General features: G+C 43.5%; 1 protein-coding gene across 1 annotated transcript; it reads right to left on the reverse strand.

Annotated features, from left to right (window-relative positions):
* Nucleotides 1-1,604: 1,604 nt before the first annotated feature.
* On the reverse strand, nucleotides 1,605-17,840 carry LOC137915908 (protein-methionine sulfoxide oxidase mical3a-like; the record flags this gene model as incomplete). Its single annotated transcript, XM_068759028.1, is given in 14 exon segments — nucleotides 1,605-2,242; nucleotides 2,324-2,397; nucleotides 3,118-3,217; nucleotides 5,775-5,840; nucleotides 8,593-8,643; nucleotides 10,284-10,377; nucleotides 11,098-11,205; nucleotides 11,944-11,994; nucleotides 13,162-13,332; nucleotides 14,244-14,338; nucleotides 14,433-16,512; nucleotides 17,020-17,099; nucleotides 17,543-17,656; nucleotides 17,766-17,840. Coding segments are annotated over 14 exon segments (3,344 nt in total), but the record flags the coding sequence as incomplete, so codon positions are not given.
* Nucleotides 17,841-18,210: the final 370 nt, after the last annotated feature.

Raw genomic sequence — 18,210 nt, forward strand, 5'->3', positions numbered from 1 at the left:
TGTTTTTGTGCTGTGAAACAACGACCATTCGGCTTTTACAGTTGTCCTAAAGGCTAAAGAATAGCTTTGACTGCCAAAAGCACGGATCACAACAACTGTTTGCTGCAAGTTGCATTTAGCATTTCTTCAGCGGCCCATTTTACATCATCTATATGCTTTTTGGGATCTGCTGTATAATTAGAATTACATACATATATATAAAAAATTCTCGCGTTCCAGTGGGATAAACAGATATTACTTCAAAAGCAAGTCAACACAGAAAAAATATACATCTGTATAGAGAATGAAAAAGGCCTCTTGTTCAAAGGTAAAATATTAACACTGCCATTCGCTGCTGTAAGTGTGGTGGGAGTAATGTGAATGTTCTCGAGGTTTACGCCTCAGTATATCTAACTGAGGCAGTCCTGTGGCACAGCATGAGTAAAGCGAGTGACATAAATGACAGCGAAATCATTTTCAGGACGAGCGAGAACATCAGATATTGAACACGAACAAATACTTGTAAACATCAGCAGTCAGTGTCGTATACAATGAGTAGCATGTCATAAAGAGACTCATTATTGATCAAACTATTGAGCAAACTGCAATATTATATGTATTCGAATGAAGTATAGCAAGCTTGTATTCCGCGTTCTAGCTATCAAAAACAAGCTTAAGACGCGTGGCTGGAGTCTTCATCCCTGACATGCAATGGCTTAAAGGTAAATTACGTCTTGTTTACACGATGACGGTTTTACCCAAAGCGTTAAACGTGCATTTTGACAACGCCTAACCAGGAATGGCATTTTGAGGATCCTTAAAAAAGCGAACTTTTGATCATGGGACGCAGCGTGTCATGTTGTGTAAGGGGGCGTAGACATTTTATGCACGTGCCCCATGCATGGAGGCTTCAGCTATTGCTGACATGGGGCTGCCCCCCGGCCCACACACACACACCTCTCTCTCCCGATTTCCCAAAATATATATTTTGATGTCCTATCAATTAAAGGCGAAATGCCACAGAAAAAATGTTATTTAAAAATGAGTGTAAACAGAAAGCAGCAAAACACGATTCCTGAAACTAATGACACCGACCCACTTCTACACTTTAGACATCTGTTCCTTTTTGTGTTCCAGATTCTGCTGAGTTTATTGGTGCTCCTCCAATGCAGATTTGCTTCATCGCTACTACAATCTCACCCTGTAAATGTTGACCCCTCGCGTCTCCAATCACGGCCACTGCAGGCACGATGCGGCGCTGCCGATCCATTTTGCAGGCCCGCTTATAACAGGCTCACAGTTAAGACATAACCAGGTCAACGTAGATCTTTTTCAAAACGTGACAAAGAAACACACACCGTTTCGTTTTCAGGAAACACATCACCGTGTAAACAAGGCCTTAAGTAATGCAGAAGTGCAAGATGATGGGAATCCGGGAAATTCCCTGTGAAGGCAGATTTAAAAAAATCTGTCAATCAAATAAAAGTTAATAAACACATAAAACATCACCGCATTAACTGGATTTTAAACTAAACACTGGGGGGGGGGGGGGGGGGGCACAAACACAAATAATTTCATTTTGCAATTCACAAAGATGCAGAATCACTTCGTTACTAAAGTGTTCTAAAGCTCTGTTGGGATCCATGTTAGAAGAGAGGACTCGCATCTGCTGAAAATGTGACACAAATATACACGAAACAATTCCTTTACATCAGCAGGACCAAACCGTTTTCTTCCTTTTAGACAACCCAGAATGAAGCATTCCCCCCACCAAAGGACGTGCCCGCCTCCTCCTGCAGGACAGGAACAACTTTCAAGGCTAGGATGATAAAGCTGTGAATGCACTCGCCTCTCCACCCACAGAGAAAGCAAGCAAAACTGCAAAGTGATTAACTGGGCCTGCCTGCCTCGCCTTCAGGCTGAGGATATGTAAACGATGCATCCTGCTGCCAAGCCAGAGGTCTTAGTGTTTGTGTGTGTGTTGGTGGGGATCTTAACACATTCACTGCTGCAGGTGTAAAAGAGACTGTTTAAAGATGGCCGATCTAAGCAGAGAACGCCCGTCACAAGTCAACTCTTTAAGCCCAGTTGAGGCTGAAGCCCTTGGAGAGCATAACGGACTCCAGGTCTTTGTCCTCTTCCTTCTCGCGGATCCTCTGCTCTTCCAAGAGGGCCACCAGGGCGTCACGTTGTTCTACCACCTCCAACATCTCGTTCAGGATCTGCTTCTCTTGAGTCAGCTCGTCCTCGGCCTTCAGGTGGTCTGAGAGAGGTTTCAGGAAAACAAGGCGTTAGAGATAACACCATTTATTTATTCAGCAATAAAGCGACCGCCTGCATTCACCTTCCACAGCCATCCGCTCCCTGAGTTCCTGCTGCAGTCGGCTCTGCCGGTCCTCCAGCTCCAGTTCCCGGGCACTTTGGAACGGAAATCAAAACCATTGGACAAGTTTGTTTCAGTGGCATCAATATTTAATTCGTTATCCAAGGAGCATAATATTTATTTATTTTTTAAACACAAAAAACAAAAATTGAAGAGTTGATCCAATTGCTTTTAGAAAAGGAGAAAACATAATTAATAATGTCAGAATGTAAGTAAGTTGTTTCGTTATTTGGAATAGAAAATTCATTACCTATCATATATTTTTATATAAAATAAATGAATGGACTAGTAACCACTATAATTATTATTTATACAATAATAATAATCCAATGGTATATTAAGTTAGTGTGATTTTATAACCTAATATTATGCTTTTTTAATGACCTCATACATTGGATAATGAAATCCATTAAGGGAAAAGGTTGCATTACATTACACGACCCTTTTGGTGATCCTTTATACACTCGACAAAGATTTGAGTTCATGTTAAAATTTACCGACTGTGTTACATCAGCAGCATTTATTTAAAAAAGAATGACCTCCTTGTCAACCTGAATGCACGAATCAAGATGTCTGAACATAAATTTGATAAATTCGAGTACATAATGGAGAATGTAAAAACAGAATAAAACAACTAGCAGCTGAGGTACCAAAAGATCTGGCACAGCACCTCGAACACAGAGCTGCACGATACTTCTTTGAAGTGTGAAGCACCTGCAGCAGATCTGGTTGCTCCAGTCAAGCGACGCACTTACAAGATCATGAGCTCCGACTCGTAGCGGACCAAGGCGTTCTTCTCCTGCACCAGCTTGAACCACTCCTGCATTAGCCTGGGATCATCCTTCTTGCCCATGCCTGGGGGAGAGGAAGAGGCACACAGTGGGCGTGAGTGGCTGGGAAGAGAAAACTGATGTCCCACAGCCAAGCCAGGAACATTCCAGGTGAGGTGGAAGGATGGCGTCTACGCCACCGCTGTCAGTCACGCCATACGTTAAGCAGAAGATGGCGCGAGCGCTACGGGTTTCAACTTTGGTAAGTCCACTCACATGCACGCACACACACACACACACACACACAATGCCAGTTATTGCAAAGTCAAGATTTTGTGTTACCCAGTTTGGATTTTGTGTAACGCGTAACTTTCAAGAATCCGCAAGTTTGTTTTCTCTTCAGAGACGGTAGGTGGTTGAAGAAAACACAAACAACAATAAGCAGCTAAGACGACAGAAAAGCAGACCCAGATACGTTCACCCTCGCGGCGACCCACCAGCAGAAGTGAAATCCGTTTAGTTCAAGTCATGCTGAGCTGTTTGAGTAGAGAAAGAGAGAGAGAGAGAGAAAAAGCCTCTCTGGGTCAAATGTTCACCTCCTCTCCTAAGTCGGCCACAGAGCAAAGCGTGTTCGGGAGCCGCTGACATCAGCAGCAGTCGTGCAGCGTTCACAATCGCTGCAATCAGTCACAGTCGGAGTAGAACCATACAACCATTACAGCGGTTTAAAGGTTACGCCATTTCAATAACGTACCTGAAGGCTACGCAGTGTGACGTACTTAGCTGGAGAAGACGTTGAAATATGAAAAGGGAAATCATTGCACGACGGGGAGGGGGTTTAGTCATCGCCAGAAAAACGGGAAAGCCGGAGAAAGCTTTAGAGTAGAGGAACGCTAGATAAAAGAAAGGAGGCATTATGAAAGCAGGGCTGAGTTTCCAAACCTACACAACTACCTGTGCTTAGCTTTCCCCTTTTTCAAAGTCTTACACCGACATCAACGTCAGCCCAAGGCTCCTTGCACAAAGGCTAGAAGAGCGGCTGGTGCAAGGCGGGAAAGCACTTCACACACAAACAGAGAAGCAGGCTCCATTCGATTAGACGCTCAGGCAAAGTTTCCCACTCACAGGTGTTAAACACAAGAACAAGCCAAACAATGCGTTCATTTTTATTAATTAAAACTTCTTTCTGAACGCTTTGGATATTTAATACGAATTTCATGCGCGTTTATCACTTCTTGGACCACAAACACGCCTATGAGCTAGTCCTGAGTCCTGTTCAATGTTCGGCATGATTTCTTTGGCTACTTTTATTCAAGGGATTCTTTGAAAAACAAAAACATTTTTTAAAAGTTTAAATGGCAGCTTTACAATCCTATTCTGGATCGATCCACTGGCTGCCACGTCGTTTCAGAGTGGATTTTTAAAATACGATTCTGGCATCCAGCCCCTCCGGAGGAGTTGGTGACATTGGATCCCGGCTGTGCCAAAGGTTCCCGTCTAAAAACGGTTACATCTTTGGAATAACCGGCCTGAGCAGTACGACTCGGAGAATACATTTACTCCTTTAAATCTGAACTTAAAACAGACTTGCTCTTACGAGATCCTTTTTGGACTTGATTCTTTTATTCTATGGTTTTATTGCCAGTAAAAGTCCTGTGAGGTGTCATATGTCATTCATTTATTTGATTCCTTTTAACACATTGTTTTTTTTCATCGTGATCTTACGTTGCTTTTCATTTCCCTTTTACTGCTGTACCCTCAAGGCAGAGGGTCTTCATTCTCTTTTCAAATTTGTAGACTTTCTTACGTCTCTCTCTTCTTGCTTTTAACCGTCTGCCGGGTATTCTTGAGTCCTTAAATGCATCTCTTATTGTTCCTTTTTGGGGCATATGGCTTTTTATGTCAAATGCCATCCAGAGTTTCTTGTCATAGCGTTATCTGTCAAAGCACTTTGTACCACATGAAAAAGATTTCATCATTAGATTACATTATAATATTTACATTCTGTGGCCTTTAGTTAAGGAGAGGAGTTGCTCCATGGAGGCGGAGTAGAAGAAGAAGACAAAAAAAAACATGTATTTTCTCTCCTTTTTTCAGAGTATGGTTGAGAGAATATTACTGCATTACTTCAACTACTACTGTATACGTTATACGCATCCGTGTTCTGCAGGTAAAGCTCAAGGGTGTGTCATGTGATGCAAATCATGGCCCTGAAGATTATAGGAGCAGCGATGTCATATGATTAATGCTGCTTTTTTACGTTTTGTACTAGAATAAAAGATCAACCACATTTTTCAGATTTCACGTTAAACATTTGAAGTGCACGTCCTTTGACAGCTTTGATTTGGATATTTTTGAAAATTGTAGCCCAGTCTAATGACGTATTGCTCGCAGGCATTGCTCGACAGTTAACCACATTGTATTGTTTTCTGACCTGAAATATAAATAAATGATAAATATTTCAAAATCAGATTTTGGGGATGGAAATCTATCAATCACGCACAAACAGTAAGAGGGAGGAAAAAAATGATTGGGAATATACATTAGTGAAGGGCACGAGGCAGCAGCCCAGTTCCGGGAATCCTTACAGTTGCCAAGGTAACCCGCCACAAACATCAGCCGGGGCAGTGAGGTTATGTTACCTTCAGGAGAACAGCAGGGGCAGAAGGAGAGAGGTCTTCGGCGTGGCATCCACACAAAGGGTTCAACTTCCACAAGACAGAGGGAAAAAGGGAGTGACCAAGAAGGGTGTGAGGGACAGAATGACAGATAGAGCGCAGGAAGAAAAGCAGAGATGTGAAAGGGTGGGGAAGTGAAGGTGGGATGGAATGAAGGAGAGACAACACTGAAGAGAAAATCAAAACAGGGCAAGAGCAGTGTGATAGGGAGGAGATAAGTCACCTAGAGAGAGGGGGTGGCAGAGATCAGCTCTGTGGCATGAGGGATGAAACAAGAGGGGTTAAAAATAAAAGAAAACGGAAAACAAGGCCAGAGCCAGAACTTGGGAGGACAGAAAGGGAAAGGCATCCATCGGCTTTCTGTCGCTTTACAGATAATATTCAGATAGGCATCACCGCATGACAGCAATGATGGAAAGAGTGAAAACAAATGGAGCACCGCACGACACACAATGATTGGATCTTTTTTACCAGGACTCAGATGATCGCCTCCTCATTAAAGACGCTTTTTTGCTTGTACTTGTAAGCGCTACACGAACGAACATGAACCACTTTGACTGGCGAGGCGACGTTTCGGGTGCAGCTACTACTTGAAGTGCAAATTACACAGTGGCAAAGATACGCGAGATCATAACCTGGAAAACCCAAAAAATCTGATTGTCGAACAGGCATTAAGTGAAGAGGGTGCCAGGTGAATATCCAAATAACTGCGACTCAGGCAGGGCGAGGTGTTGAGCAAGACGACTTCAAGGGACTATCACAGAGAGAAAAATAAATCTGCTAAAAATATTAGCGTATGCAATATTTTACGGCCAAATGGCACAGCTATCGCCACATAGGCCATAATTAGCACTTTAGTAAATCCACAGCTGAATAATCATGTATGGTGCAGATTGAAATTATGAGAAAATGTTTATAAAGATAAACTTATAAGCACCAAAGTCAGAATTCCCCATCACGTGATCAAAATCAGTGACTCAAAATGTGTCGGCATGGCGGCATCCTCCTGTAGGACACATTCAGGGCAGAACGGACACACCACTTCCACCACTGGCCCGAACATTTGTGTGGTGCTTTGTAAAAACTCCACGCCATCTGCTGTCTAATGAGTGACGACAACGCACGAAGAGGCGGACGCACGCTGCTAAGTAGGAATATGCAGCTTTCCTTTTGCGCCAGTGATTATTATAGATGTCCAACATTTATTTCATCGCAACAAATGTGAGCATTCTAGACAGATGACACACCTTGGGATGTGCAGATGCAGGGTAATTGTTGGGAAGGAATTTTAGACAGTGTCTGGGGGTAGGAAAATGTTCTATTAACACACACACACACACACACACACTAGGGAAGCTATGCAACTGCGCAGGTATGAGAAAGTCAGGGGGGGCTGGCCCATCTGTAGCTTCAGGGTCGAGCTCAACATCTCAGTGAAGGTGAAAATATGCGGTTTTCTTTCCTCCCATTCAATGAAAAAACTATAGAAATTACAAAAATGATGTCAGGAACAGCAGCTTTTAGGAAACAACACTCACAGAGGGGGGATTGCTTTCAGCCACAGAATAAATATTTGTCGCCGTAGTTACAGGCAGCAGGACAGATTGGCTGAAGCTAAATCGCTGTTCAACTGACATGTTTATAGCTTCTGAGGGAGGAAACTAGCAGCTACTTGCTACCAGGATGATTCTCATTGTTGGTTTTGCTCTTTTCATGATATTCAGCAAACGGTGAGAAAGACAAACAACCCCGTTTCCAAAAAGGCTGAGACGCTGAAAACAGAATGTAATGATGAGAGGAAAAACAGAAAGAAGCCACCGCACAGAGCATCTCAAAATTAATGAGTTTAGTTTGTAAAGGAGCATCCCAGAGTCGTAAAGTAAAGATGGGGAGGAGACGGGACGGGAAGAGGGATGAAGCCCCCCCCCCCCCCCAAACAAAAAGGGACCACTGATGATGCAACACGCTGGTGAAAACGTGGCCCTGTCCCGGTTCGTTGGCTGGCACAAGACCTTCAATCATATTTAGCATGTTCACTGCTTTGCTAATAATTGCAGAATGTTTTTAATCTACATTTTATTGCAGTGTCCAAACTTTTTTTTGGAAATGGGGTCAACTTATGATGAGCTAAAGCTGACTTTCAGTCCATCCAGCGAATGACTGACAAGATTCTATTGGCTCTATCATTAAACTGCTGCCGTGTGTTTTCTTATATCACTCAACAAAAGGTGTGCTAACCATTATGACTATACGGAGACGAAAAGTCCAACCAACATGTTCTGTGCAGAGTCAAGCTGTGCCGTGGACAATAGTCGGTTTCTTACTACTTTTATTTTACAGTCGTCCATGTTTATGGACGGTGCGATTCTCCGAATGGAAGGATTTTCATGTTGCCATATTTTCCCCCGGGTAGTTTTGTGCATTGCGCTGCTTCCGTGGTAAGAAGTGACAAAAGTTTCTCATTAATGCCTTCATAGCTTCACTGAGATCAAAGATAATTTTAAGAGGACAACATGAGCCAGAGCGTCTGATCTCCGTTTGATGTGAAGCGCCTCTCAACTAGAAACCCAGTGAGCGTGGAGGGAGCGGGAGGGTTAGGGGGGTTAGAGGGGGGGGCAGACAGCACTGTGAGGCTAAGAGCCGGCCGGTTAGCCAATCGGCCAGTCAGCCAGCCAGCTAACACAGATATGAGAGGTACAAAGCTCGAGCACTAAAAACAAAAACAAGGACAGATTGGGTTAGCCATTAGGTTAGTTCAAAGCGACAGATTTGAAATACATACCGCCCAGATGCAAGTCCAGGATTTCACTGTAATTAGAATCTCCCCAATAGTCTATAACGACAGGGATATATTAGAGATAGGAGTTATTACACACAGCCCCCAAACTGGGCGCACACACACACACACACACACACGTCTCCTACAACAGCAAGTCATGCAAACATACACACTGAGCTACACTCAGAATAAAGAGAGTTTGTCAGTACTCACCAGAGGGCATAATGCAGTCAGGTTTCACAAGGCTACGTAATATTTATTCAAATAACAAGAGCCTACAACATAGATTTGGTGCATTGCTGTTTGCTGGTTCAGTCTGCTTAAAGCACGCTCAGCGTGCGTGAAGCGCCGCGTGCTGACATCCTGTAGCAAACCGTTTTATTGATGTGTGCATTTAACTTGACAATTTGCTTGTAATTGAAAATGAGATTAAAAAGCCGCATTGAGGTACGACCCAATCCACATGTGGCAATGTTTGATTACAATAATTGAATCATGTAATAGTTCATCATTTGAAAGATGCAGCAGGGTGTTAAGTGAAAATTTGAATAGATCAGATCAGCGGTTGCTCATCGCAATAACAGGAAAAAAAATATATATAAACAATCACAACAAATATTCGTGTTGAGTCACTGAGCCACAGAACACGTTTTAATAAAAAGGCCGGCAGGCTGCAGAAGCCAGTTGTTTTTGATTTGTCACATTCTGATTGCATTTTCTTAAGCGCAACGTGATGAGAATCTCGATAAGAGTAGGGAAACTCTCCTCATTCACAGGCAGTGAAGTGGACAAAAACACATCCAGAATGAGAACACACACAAATCTATGTCGGGGGGACACACACTCTCCCGACGGCATGCAGCTCGTAACTGATGATGGCCGGCATGTCATGAACGCACACACATGTCGACATGTTCAGAGATGGAGAGCGGTTTCGGTGTGTCGCCACAGATGGAGCCGGCATAACAGTGTCACAAACAGGGAAAGGAGACTACGGTAAGTCTAATACCTGATCGTCGTTTGTGCTGTTTGGGTAATGTATAAGTACCTTTACACAACCCTTTAAAAGAGTAGAGTAGTGCAAAAAGTTAAAACATAAACAATTGGCTGGAGAAGCAGATGATTTGGGGGGGGGTGGCAGTTTAAAGGAACGTGCATGAATCTGCATGATTAAAAGCTTTAATGCATACAAGCCTCACATCAGGCAAGCAGCGTCTTATTGCTTCTGAGTACTGGCGATGTTTTTATGTGCTTGTAAAGTGATGCCAAATAATGCTCCCCTATCAAATAATGTATTCTTCATCTCAGACTCAGATGTTCATTGTCTGTGATAGTCCCTCGTCAAGAACAATTTGGGTTTGCTACTTCAGAGAAACGCTCACACGTTTCCTCACGAGGGTTCCAAATGTCGTGGCGGGACGGCTGCACGGAGGTAGCTGTCGCTTACGTCATGCCTTTTTCAAAAGCGCCGGTCATAAAGATACGATACGGTGTAACACAGCAAAAAAAAAGATCACTTTTAATACTTGCAACAAATCATTAATAACAGACTATTAATAATTACATTTGAAAACGACGACATGTTTTAGATCCCTGAACGTTATGTATCTATGTACTGATACACAACTCCATACGGTGGCCATGTTGATGATAAAATAATAATAATAAATAACTGCATGAAGCTACGCCGTTACCTGCTTCTCCTCTCAGCGCCTTCTCCACCGCCACCCCCCTCTCCTCCAGCTGTCGCTGCTTCTCCTCCACCTGCTCCAGTTGTCTCTGGATGATCTGAACGAATAAGCAATTTCAGCATCACGTTATTAATGAAATGCACAGACGATTAAACACGGTACAGCGTGAACAAAATGAGCCATTGCACCCAATAATGGCAGCCGCAGTTCCACTAATTGCTACTCATTTGTCCGACAAGTTTCACAGGGAGGCGGTTGCAGAGGTTACTACCTTAAACAAATAATAAAACCGTTTACCTTCATTAAAACCCTGATTAAAAATGAACGTCTCCAGGTGGGAGGGGAACACTAATAATCAGACAGACTCGGGCAACTTCCCTGACCCGCTAAATGAATCTAAGCTATTGAAGAGTAATTAATTTAAGAATGTATGTTACCAACTCGCTCTCTCTCTCTCGATTTCCATCTCTGGCTTCTTCCTCACGTCTTTGCTGACGCTGTGGTTCAGACTGTAAAGGCTGAACGGAGGAGATCGCTGCCATACTAAACAATAGCAGTGAGCCGGGTGCTGCAGCCGTTTCACGTCACACCCAGAATGCCTTGCAACGTAAACAACATTGGCAGCACCCAAACAAAATGGATTTTATGTCTTATAAGAAAACAAAAATATATTTTTTTGTCTATGTATTTACATAGTAGAGGTAAATTCTAGGGTTTGCACCGATTTCTTAATTAACCCTGAACCATATTTCACAGAAACAGCTGCAGAGCCAAGCGTCCACCTGGTGGATCACGGCGTGGATCACGGCGCTTTTACCTGGGCTCTGTGCAGCCTCTTGAGCTCCTCCTGCTTGGCTTGTCGTCGTGCAGCTTTCTGGACTCTCCGTGTCAGTTTGGCATTCAACTCTTCTTCTGTGTACGTTTTCTGGCGTGATAGAGAGAAGAAAAAAAATAGATCAGAAAACTGAAAAGTCCTATTTGCTGATATGTGGAGCAGAATTCAGGGGGTCGTAGCCCTTCAGGAAAACCGAACAGAATAGGAAGGGGACTGATGCGAGCATGTAGAAGCTGAGGGACAGCACTGACTATCAACTAGAATCTGTTCACCGCACAATCTAGAGGCTTTTCTAGGCCCTATAAATCAATAACACAAACCATAAAACAATGTGGCAGAAATCAACCTGCTGCTGTCCCAGTTAAGATTAATCCTCACATTGTGACATTTTTCCATAATCATTAGCAAGTTACTTTACCCTGCTCCCTGACTTGAAGGACATACAAAGTTGGTATAAATCAGGAGAAAAAATAGAGAATAGCGTTGAAGACAAAAAAAGGGTCAGTTATTCCAGCAGCTGGACTTGAAGGAAAATAGTACCACAGTGATGATAGGCAAGTTCACATTATACCAGACAGAGGACCTGATATCAAGAGATGCAGAGGCAAACATCGCGACCATAAAAGTGAGCCATGAGAGTCGTGATTTAGCAGAGTGGATATCCAGCAGTGAGTGGGTGGGCGCAGTGGACAGACTGTCACATGCATCCAGAGGACAGTTAGTTGGAGGCCAGATACACATAAAGTGTTATTACTGGCACAAGCGCAGGAGGCTGGGGGTGCAAGGGGGGGGGGGGGGGGGGTGACCAATGGGAGCATATAATACTACCTTTGTGGCGTATGATCTCTTGAACGCCAGTGCGTGAGGGACATAAACAGACTTAGGGAAGACAAAAACAAAAAGAATGGGAAACAAACAGGATAAAAATGATATGATTAAATGGGTTAATGATTATGTTTTAAAAAAAAAAACACATTCAAACTAAAACAAAGAAAGTCATCGTTTTAGCTGGTACATCCAAAACAGGCAGTTAATGTCCCACACCAAAACAAAAATGGAAGGCTAAAGCAACATGTTACACATCTATGTTCATCAGACATTAAGCCACATGATCAGAAAACACAGTTTACAGATTCTAAAGCACGACCACGTGTACACACCACTACAGCTAGAGGGGTCTCTAGAGGATTTATCGAACGTTCAAAAATCTAGCGCACTATCAACACCACAGCAGTCGGGTAAGTCTAGTCTACACCGTGTGCTCGTATTGAATAATGGCCTGACAGGCATGTCAGAGCATCAATCTCCCTATAATTTAGGTGAATTCATGCCTCTGGCAAAGAACTAGGCAGCTAAGGCGCCTGGAGCAAACACACACAGACTGGGCAGCAGTGGGGGAAATTATTTTGAAATTCAGGTCAACATGATGAATGGAATTAGTTCAATATTAAAGGAGTCCTACTTTCAAATAATCATATCCATTCTACCTGCATATTTAATGAACACAGAACTCGCCCACCGTGTAATTCGGCACATAGATCTCATTATGATGCACGTTTAAACGAGTCATATTCTGGAGCTGAACATGTTGAAAATGTATTTTTAATCATGATTTGGTTACGTAATCTGCCTCAGGGACAATGAATCCTGATTCATTTTGACGTTGCTTTAAAAACTGGGCAAGGAACAAGTTTAAGAACAATTTGGCTGAAGCTGTGCCTCAGCGGCTGCAGTGATGACGGCAGGTCTGTGCTTCTTCTGAATCGTATGCTAGTAACGCGCTGTAAATCGCTAAAGGTTGTGGAATAACCCAAAACTCCTGTCAGGAAGTTCGTTGGTAAGAGGTAATAGCATCACTCCTAAATCTGTGGGAGGATGTTAGAGGCCATGGTACCGCTTTTAGTTTAATAAATCCTTACGCTCTGCTTTAACCGATATTTTAAATAATCCAGCAATTTAAATTGAACATGAAAGATTGATTTGAAGCCAGGAAGAAGTCCTCGATAGATGTTTTGAGGAATATAACCGAATATTATAATGGCCTACTTACAAAATTATGTTCATTGAAATTTCAAAATCATCCTTTTCTCGCTCTCTTCCTTTACGTCTTTCTGTAAACCTCTTTCTTTCCTGCAACTCCTTCCTTTTCTGCTTCTCCAGTTTTTCCTCCTTTTCCTTCTGCACGCCTGATACTAGGTCAAAGATGTCCATGTGTCGCTGGGAGTGGAACAAATTATTTAAAAAGGGACAGTGAAACAGAAATGGATGCAAAAAGACGTGATGAGGAAACATTTGGGTTTCATAAAGACAAATGTCAATCACTGTGGATTGGGAAAATCTAAACAGGAACATCTGCCAAGGAAAGATTAAAAAAAAAAAAATCTGTTTCAACTTACTGGTAGAATTAAAAATCTAGCCAATGAATCAATTAGCCAATGGAAAGACTATTTTGATAATGAAGCCTTTCAAATCATTTGCTAAGTCTGGCTCGTAAATGCAAATGTTTTATTTTGTATTTTCATTGCCATTTATAAAGTAGATAAATTAAGAGAGTTTGGCTGTTTGTTGAATAAAGGAAGCAATTAGAGGAAATCAAATTGGGCTCTCCGGAAATTGCAACGAGAATTTCTTGGCATTTAATATGCAAAACATTTTAATTATCAATCATTAAGATAATCAACATAATAATCGCAGTGAAATAATTGTACATTTCAGTCGTACTAAATGGATGTCATCTTAAGTCGGTGAGAATGTGCTATTTGCTGAAATTACCCAACAAAATCATTTTATGAATGAATGCAATAAATGGGCCGTGATGATTTAAGATCACGCTTTCCTCTACCCACAACATCGATATTTCACTGGACCGGTTCTGGGAAGCTGGTTTTCCCAGAAAAATGTCTTGAGCTCAGGTTGAATAGGATATACAGTCTACAGCGGAAAGCAAGACTAATCAGCCACCTTTATTTTCAAAATATATAGAGACTATTTCAATTGTTTCTGTGTAATTTGGTTGTTGCAAGCAGCCGATCAATAGTGTCATCTGCCAAGGATCCTAATATAAAATGTATATACCGGTACCTAATGGCAATGTTCCAACGTGCGTAAAGGCCTCTGCTCATACTCACATCTGTCTTTGACTTCTGGGAGGACCTCTCCAGAACATCGTCACAGGACAGGTCTGAGTCCTCAGAGAAACTCAGGTTTCTGCGTGACTTCAGGTCTGTGACAAGCAATAAGCAAAAAAGGAGATATTTGTATATAGTTCTAGAAATTTGGCTAATAAGTATCACCTCCAAAGGCAAACAATGGGTCACCTTTCTCAACTGATGATCTCCCAGGAGGCGACGTTCTCTTCTGTCCCGAGTCCTGAGTGGTGGAACTCGAGGAGGGTGTACTTGAACATGATTTATCATCCTTTTTCTTTTTGTCCTTCTTGTAGCCTGAGAAGACGGCCTTCCACAGTGACTTGTGTTTCGGCGGCGTCTTGTCCGTACCGGAGAGCCTCGTGCTGTCATTCTTGGCTTTTTTCTCCTTTTTATTCTTGCGCGGTGAGAAGAGAGAGCTTCGTTTCTTGGTCTTACTTGTTGCAGAGCTGTCTGAAGAAGCCAGCGAGCTGTCCAGGCTCTTGTTGCTACTGAGGAAACGCTCTGGTAAAGTCTCTGCCTTCTTGGACTCCAGAGCTTTCACAGCCGATGTCTTTGGAGACAAGGCTGCCTTTTTACATTTCCCAGTAGCAGCCGGCGTTGCATTCCAGGCCACCTTAGGCGAGGCAGCTGTGTGCATGTCGGCTTCTTTCATTTTGTTCAACTGCTTTGCCATGGCATCTTTGAGAGCTTGGCTTTTGATGGACTTTTCTCTTGCTCTTATTCTATGCTCAGCAATCTCCTTGGCCTCGGGGGAGAATTGAGTTGCCCTCTGGTTCTTGGAGGCTGGGTTCTCAGGGATATTGGGTTTACCATTTTCCATTGCCAGAGCCAGATGCAAGGGAGGTCTTTCCCTGTCCGGCTTATTGGTGGATGCAATGTAGGACCTGTTCGTGCTTGTATCTGGTGCCCGCTCATCGTAGGCCTCATCCACGTCGTCAGCAAACGGGATCTCCTCTACTGTCTCCACAAATGACTTCCTCAACACCTCCGATTGTGACTTCTTCTTCTTCTTCTCCCTCATAACCACTGGAGTCATTTCTGGTGCTTCCTGAGGTGAGGAGACTTCCCTGGGTGCAGGTTTAGGTGCAGACACTGGGCTTAGCTGGGTCCTTGGTGCAGGCACAGGACTCTTGGACTTAGCTGGCTCTTTGGAATGCTCAGATGGAGATTTGTCTGCCCTGTTATTCCACGACGCCCGGTGTCTGTGCTGCCTGAACACCGCTGGAGACTGATTAGCAGGCACAGGTGGTGGTGGGCTGGAGGGTGGGGTCAGCATGGTGGAGTGAGACGTGTTGTAGCTGTCATTGTTTGCTGTCTGACTCGTGGCCATGCTCCCATTCAACCCCAAGCCAGAGCTGCTGCTGGGGTACCTCTTGTCAGATAAATTACTCTTAGGCTCCACAGGAGCAATGGGGGTAATTACCTGACCCTCAAGAGTGATGTTGAGCCTGCGGATGACTGCTCGGCCAGTAAAAGAAGGCTTCTGTTCCACAGACACATCTCGAGATTGTGTCTTCACAGGGGTGGATTCCTGTATCGGAGCCTTAACAACACTCTTCTCTGAGATTTGACTACTGCGGTCCAAAGGCGTTAGCCCGAGACTCTTCCTGATCTCAGCGCTCTTCAACCAAAACTCCTCAATGATATCCGTCTTCTTAGATGGCGATTCTGCCATTGAGGAATCTAACAATTTTGAGGACTCGGACATGCCACCGTCTGTTTTGATCATGGGTGTTGAAGTGACCCCAGGCACAGGAGGAATTCTGACAGGAGAGTCAGAGGTGAGGGCTGATGAGGGTTCTTGGCAGGCCAAAGGCTGAGTGCAGATTGGGGAGAGGGGGTTGCCAGTGAGAGGGCAAATAGAGCAATGAGGGTATACTGGAGATTTGGGAGCGTGTGTCTCTGCTAGGGGAGTAGGCTGAGAGCAGATTGGGGAGCCGGTGGGTAACTGGATAGGGGAGCTGGTGGTCGATTTGACAGGGGAAACAATGGCTGGCTTAACTGGGGAGCCGATGGGTGACTGGGTGTTTGAATTGGAACAGGGTGAGGCAGAGATTTTGACAGGGGAAGTCGCGGCAGCCGCAAAAGTAGGCAAAGGGAATAAGGAAGGATTGTGCGAAACAGGAGAGGGGAAAATGGGGCTCTTGTGAGTTGGAGGAGCAGACGGAGATGTTTTCTCAGGTTTTGTTTCATCGGGCAAGAAAGGGTCCGGGAAAAAGCGAGTACCAGGAGACTTTGTTATATTTATCTGGGAAACAAAACAGAAGAAGATGATCAAGGTATTTTTCTGTCCTGTCCTGGATCAGCCAACCGTTTGTTACCAATGTGAGAAATATAGAGAATAAATGATACTTTGAGAGGAGGTTCATTTTTTACTTAAGACAATCTTTTGACTGTCACTGTATTTTGGTAGGGATAGTTCAATTTTCAAATATCATTATACATGTTTAAGATCTATTGTTCTCTCTATACTTAAATATTGGGGTTCAGATTTTTTCTTTTTTTATGAGCTTCAAAATCAGAACATAAGGCACCTTGTTACAGTGACCAGTGGCCTTTGGTACTGTAGCAGTAGAAGTGAACACATTTTCTGCAATTTAGTGCATTCAACTTTGGTATAGCTAGTGCTGTGCCCGTAGTCCAAGGTCAAGAAGTTAGCTGGAAGAAGCTACTTTTAGTCAGGTTCATTTAAAATATTAGATTAAGTCAAAGCTGGCTTCAAATAATGAAAGTGAAGCATCGTGAATTCTCTCACCTGCATTTCAGGCTCTGGAGATGGTTTGAGTACGGAAAGAAGAGCATCTCCTTTTTGGATGGGGCTGATATTGGATGGATCTGGATGCACACACACACACACACACACAAAAAAGTCATTCGATTCTAATTTTGTAAAATGCATCTGTGGGTAATAATCAATTCACCGCAAGGGTTTTCAGCATCTGTGGTCCAAGGGCCTGAAAAAAGATCCCAGCTCTACGATAACTTCCCTTTATTTTTTACCACATCATGATTAAGTTATTGAAAAGACACCGTTGAATTACGCTGCTGTTGCTCTTTGACATTCTGTAACGAAACCATTCTATAACGTCTATTGGTTCTGTGACTGTAAACTGCAATTCCTCATAACTACTATATCTCGGCGCGATCAGTTTAACTAAGTCAGATTTCAGCCCTTTCATTCCATGTGATGGTCATAAATTTTCACTTCGGTTCGCAGAGCCTCCCCCTGAGGACATTTTTTTAATCCCATGTTTGAAAGAATTGTTGGTGGCGTGTACCGGTACTGGAGGACAATCTCAAACTCTCGGACTTGCTGTCTTCCTCAGGAAGCCCTTCGACATGTTCCGACGGATGCAAACGAGCCTCGGCTTCAGCATCTGAAGGGATGTCATCTGGAATAAAAGAAAAAAAAAATGTGGGCCGGAACTACCACTACAGATCTTTGTGACTTTAAATCAATGATGTGCATTTACTATTATTTGCATTATTCTGATCGCTCACCTTGCTCCATCTCTGTTCCAGGCTCCATATCTGGGCTGTCTGCTTCCGCTTCCAAATCCTCATCCCCACACAGCTCTGGCACGACAAAGAAAGAGAAGAAGAAGAAGAAAAATTAAAGCCGCAAGCGGCGTTGTAGGCCCTCGCCGGCCGACAGGCCGTTGAGCTGACCCGCCGACGCACGCCGCTTTTGTCCTGAGTGCTTCGCAAGTGTTTAGATTTGAGCTGCATGAGTAGCTCACAGTTTAGTCAAATCGTTATTTGGATTATATGGCCATCTGCCGTCAGGAGTTTCAATCCAATATGGCCGCCTTCCTGTGTGTCTGGGGGCGTGGCCACAATACTTTTTTTTTTTGCCCTGACATGACGCACGTCTGTACCGAATTTCGTGGCTGTCCGACAAAGTTGGCGTCGGACCCCTCCCCATAGGAGGGGTTGCCATCGCCAC

This window comes from Brachionichthys hirsutus, unplaced genomic scaffold, assembly GCF_040956055.1.
Source record: "Brachionichthys hirsutus isolate HB-005 unplaced genomic scaffold, CSIRO-AGI_Bhir_v1 contig_1414, whole genome shotgun sequence".
Classification (NCBI taxonomy): Eukaryota; Metazoa; Chordata; class Actinopteri; order Lophiiformes; family Brachionichthyidae; genus Brachionichthys; species Brachionichthys hirsutus.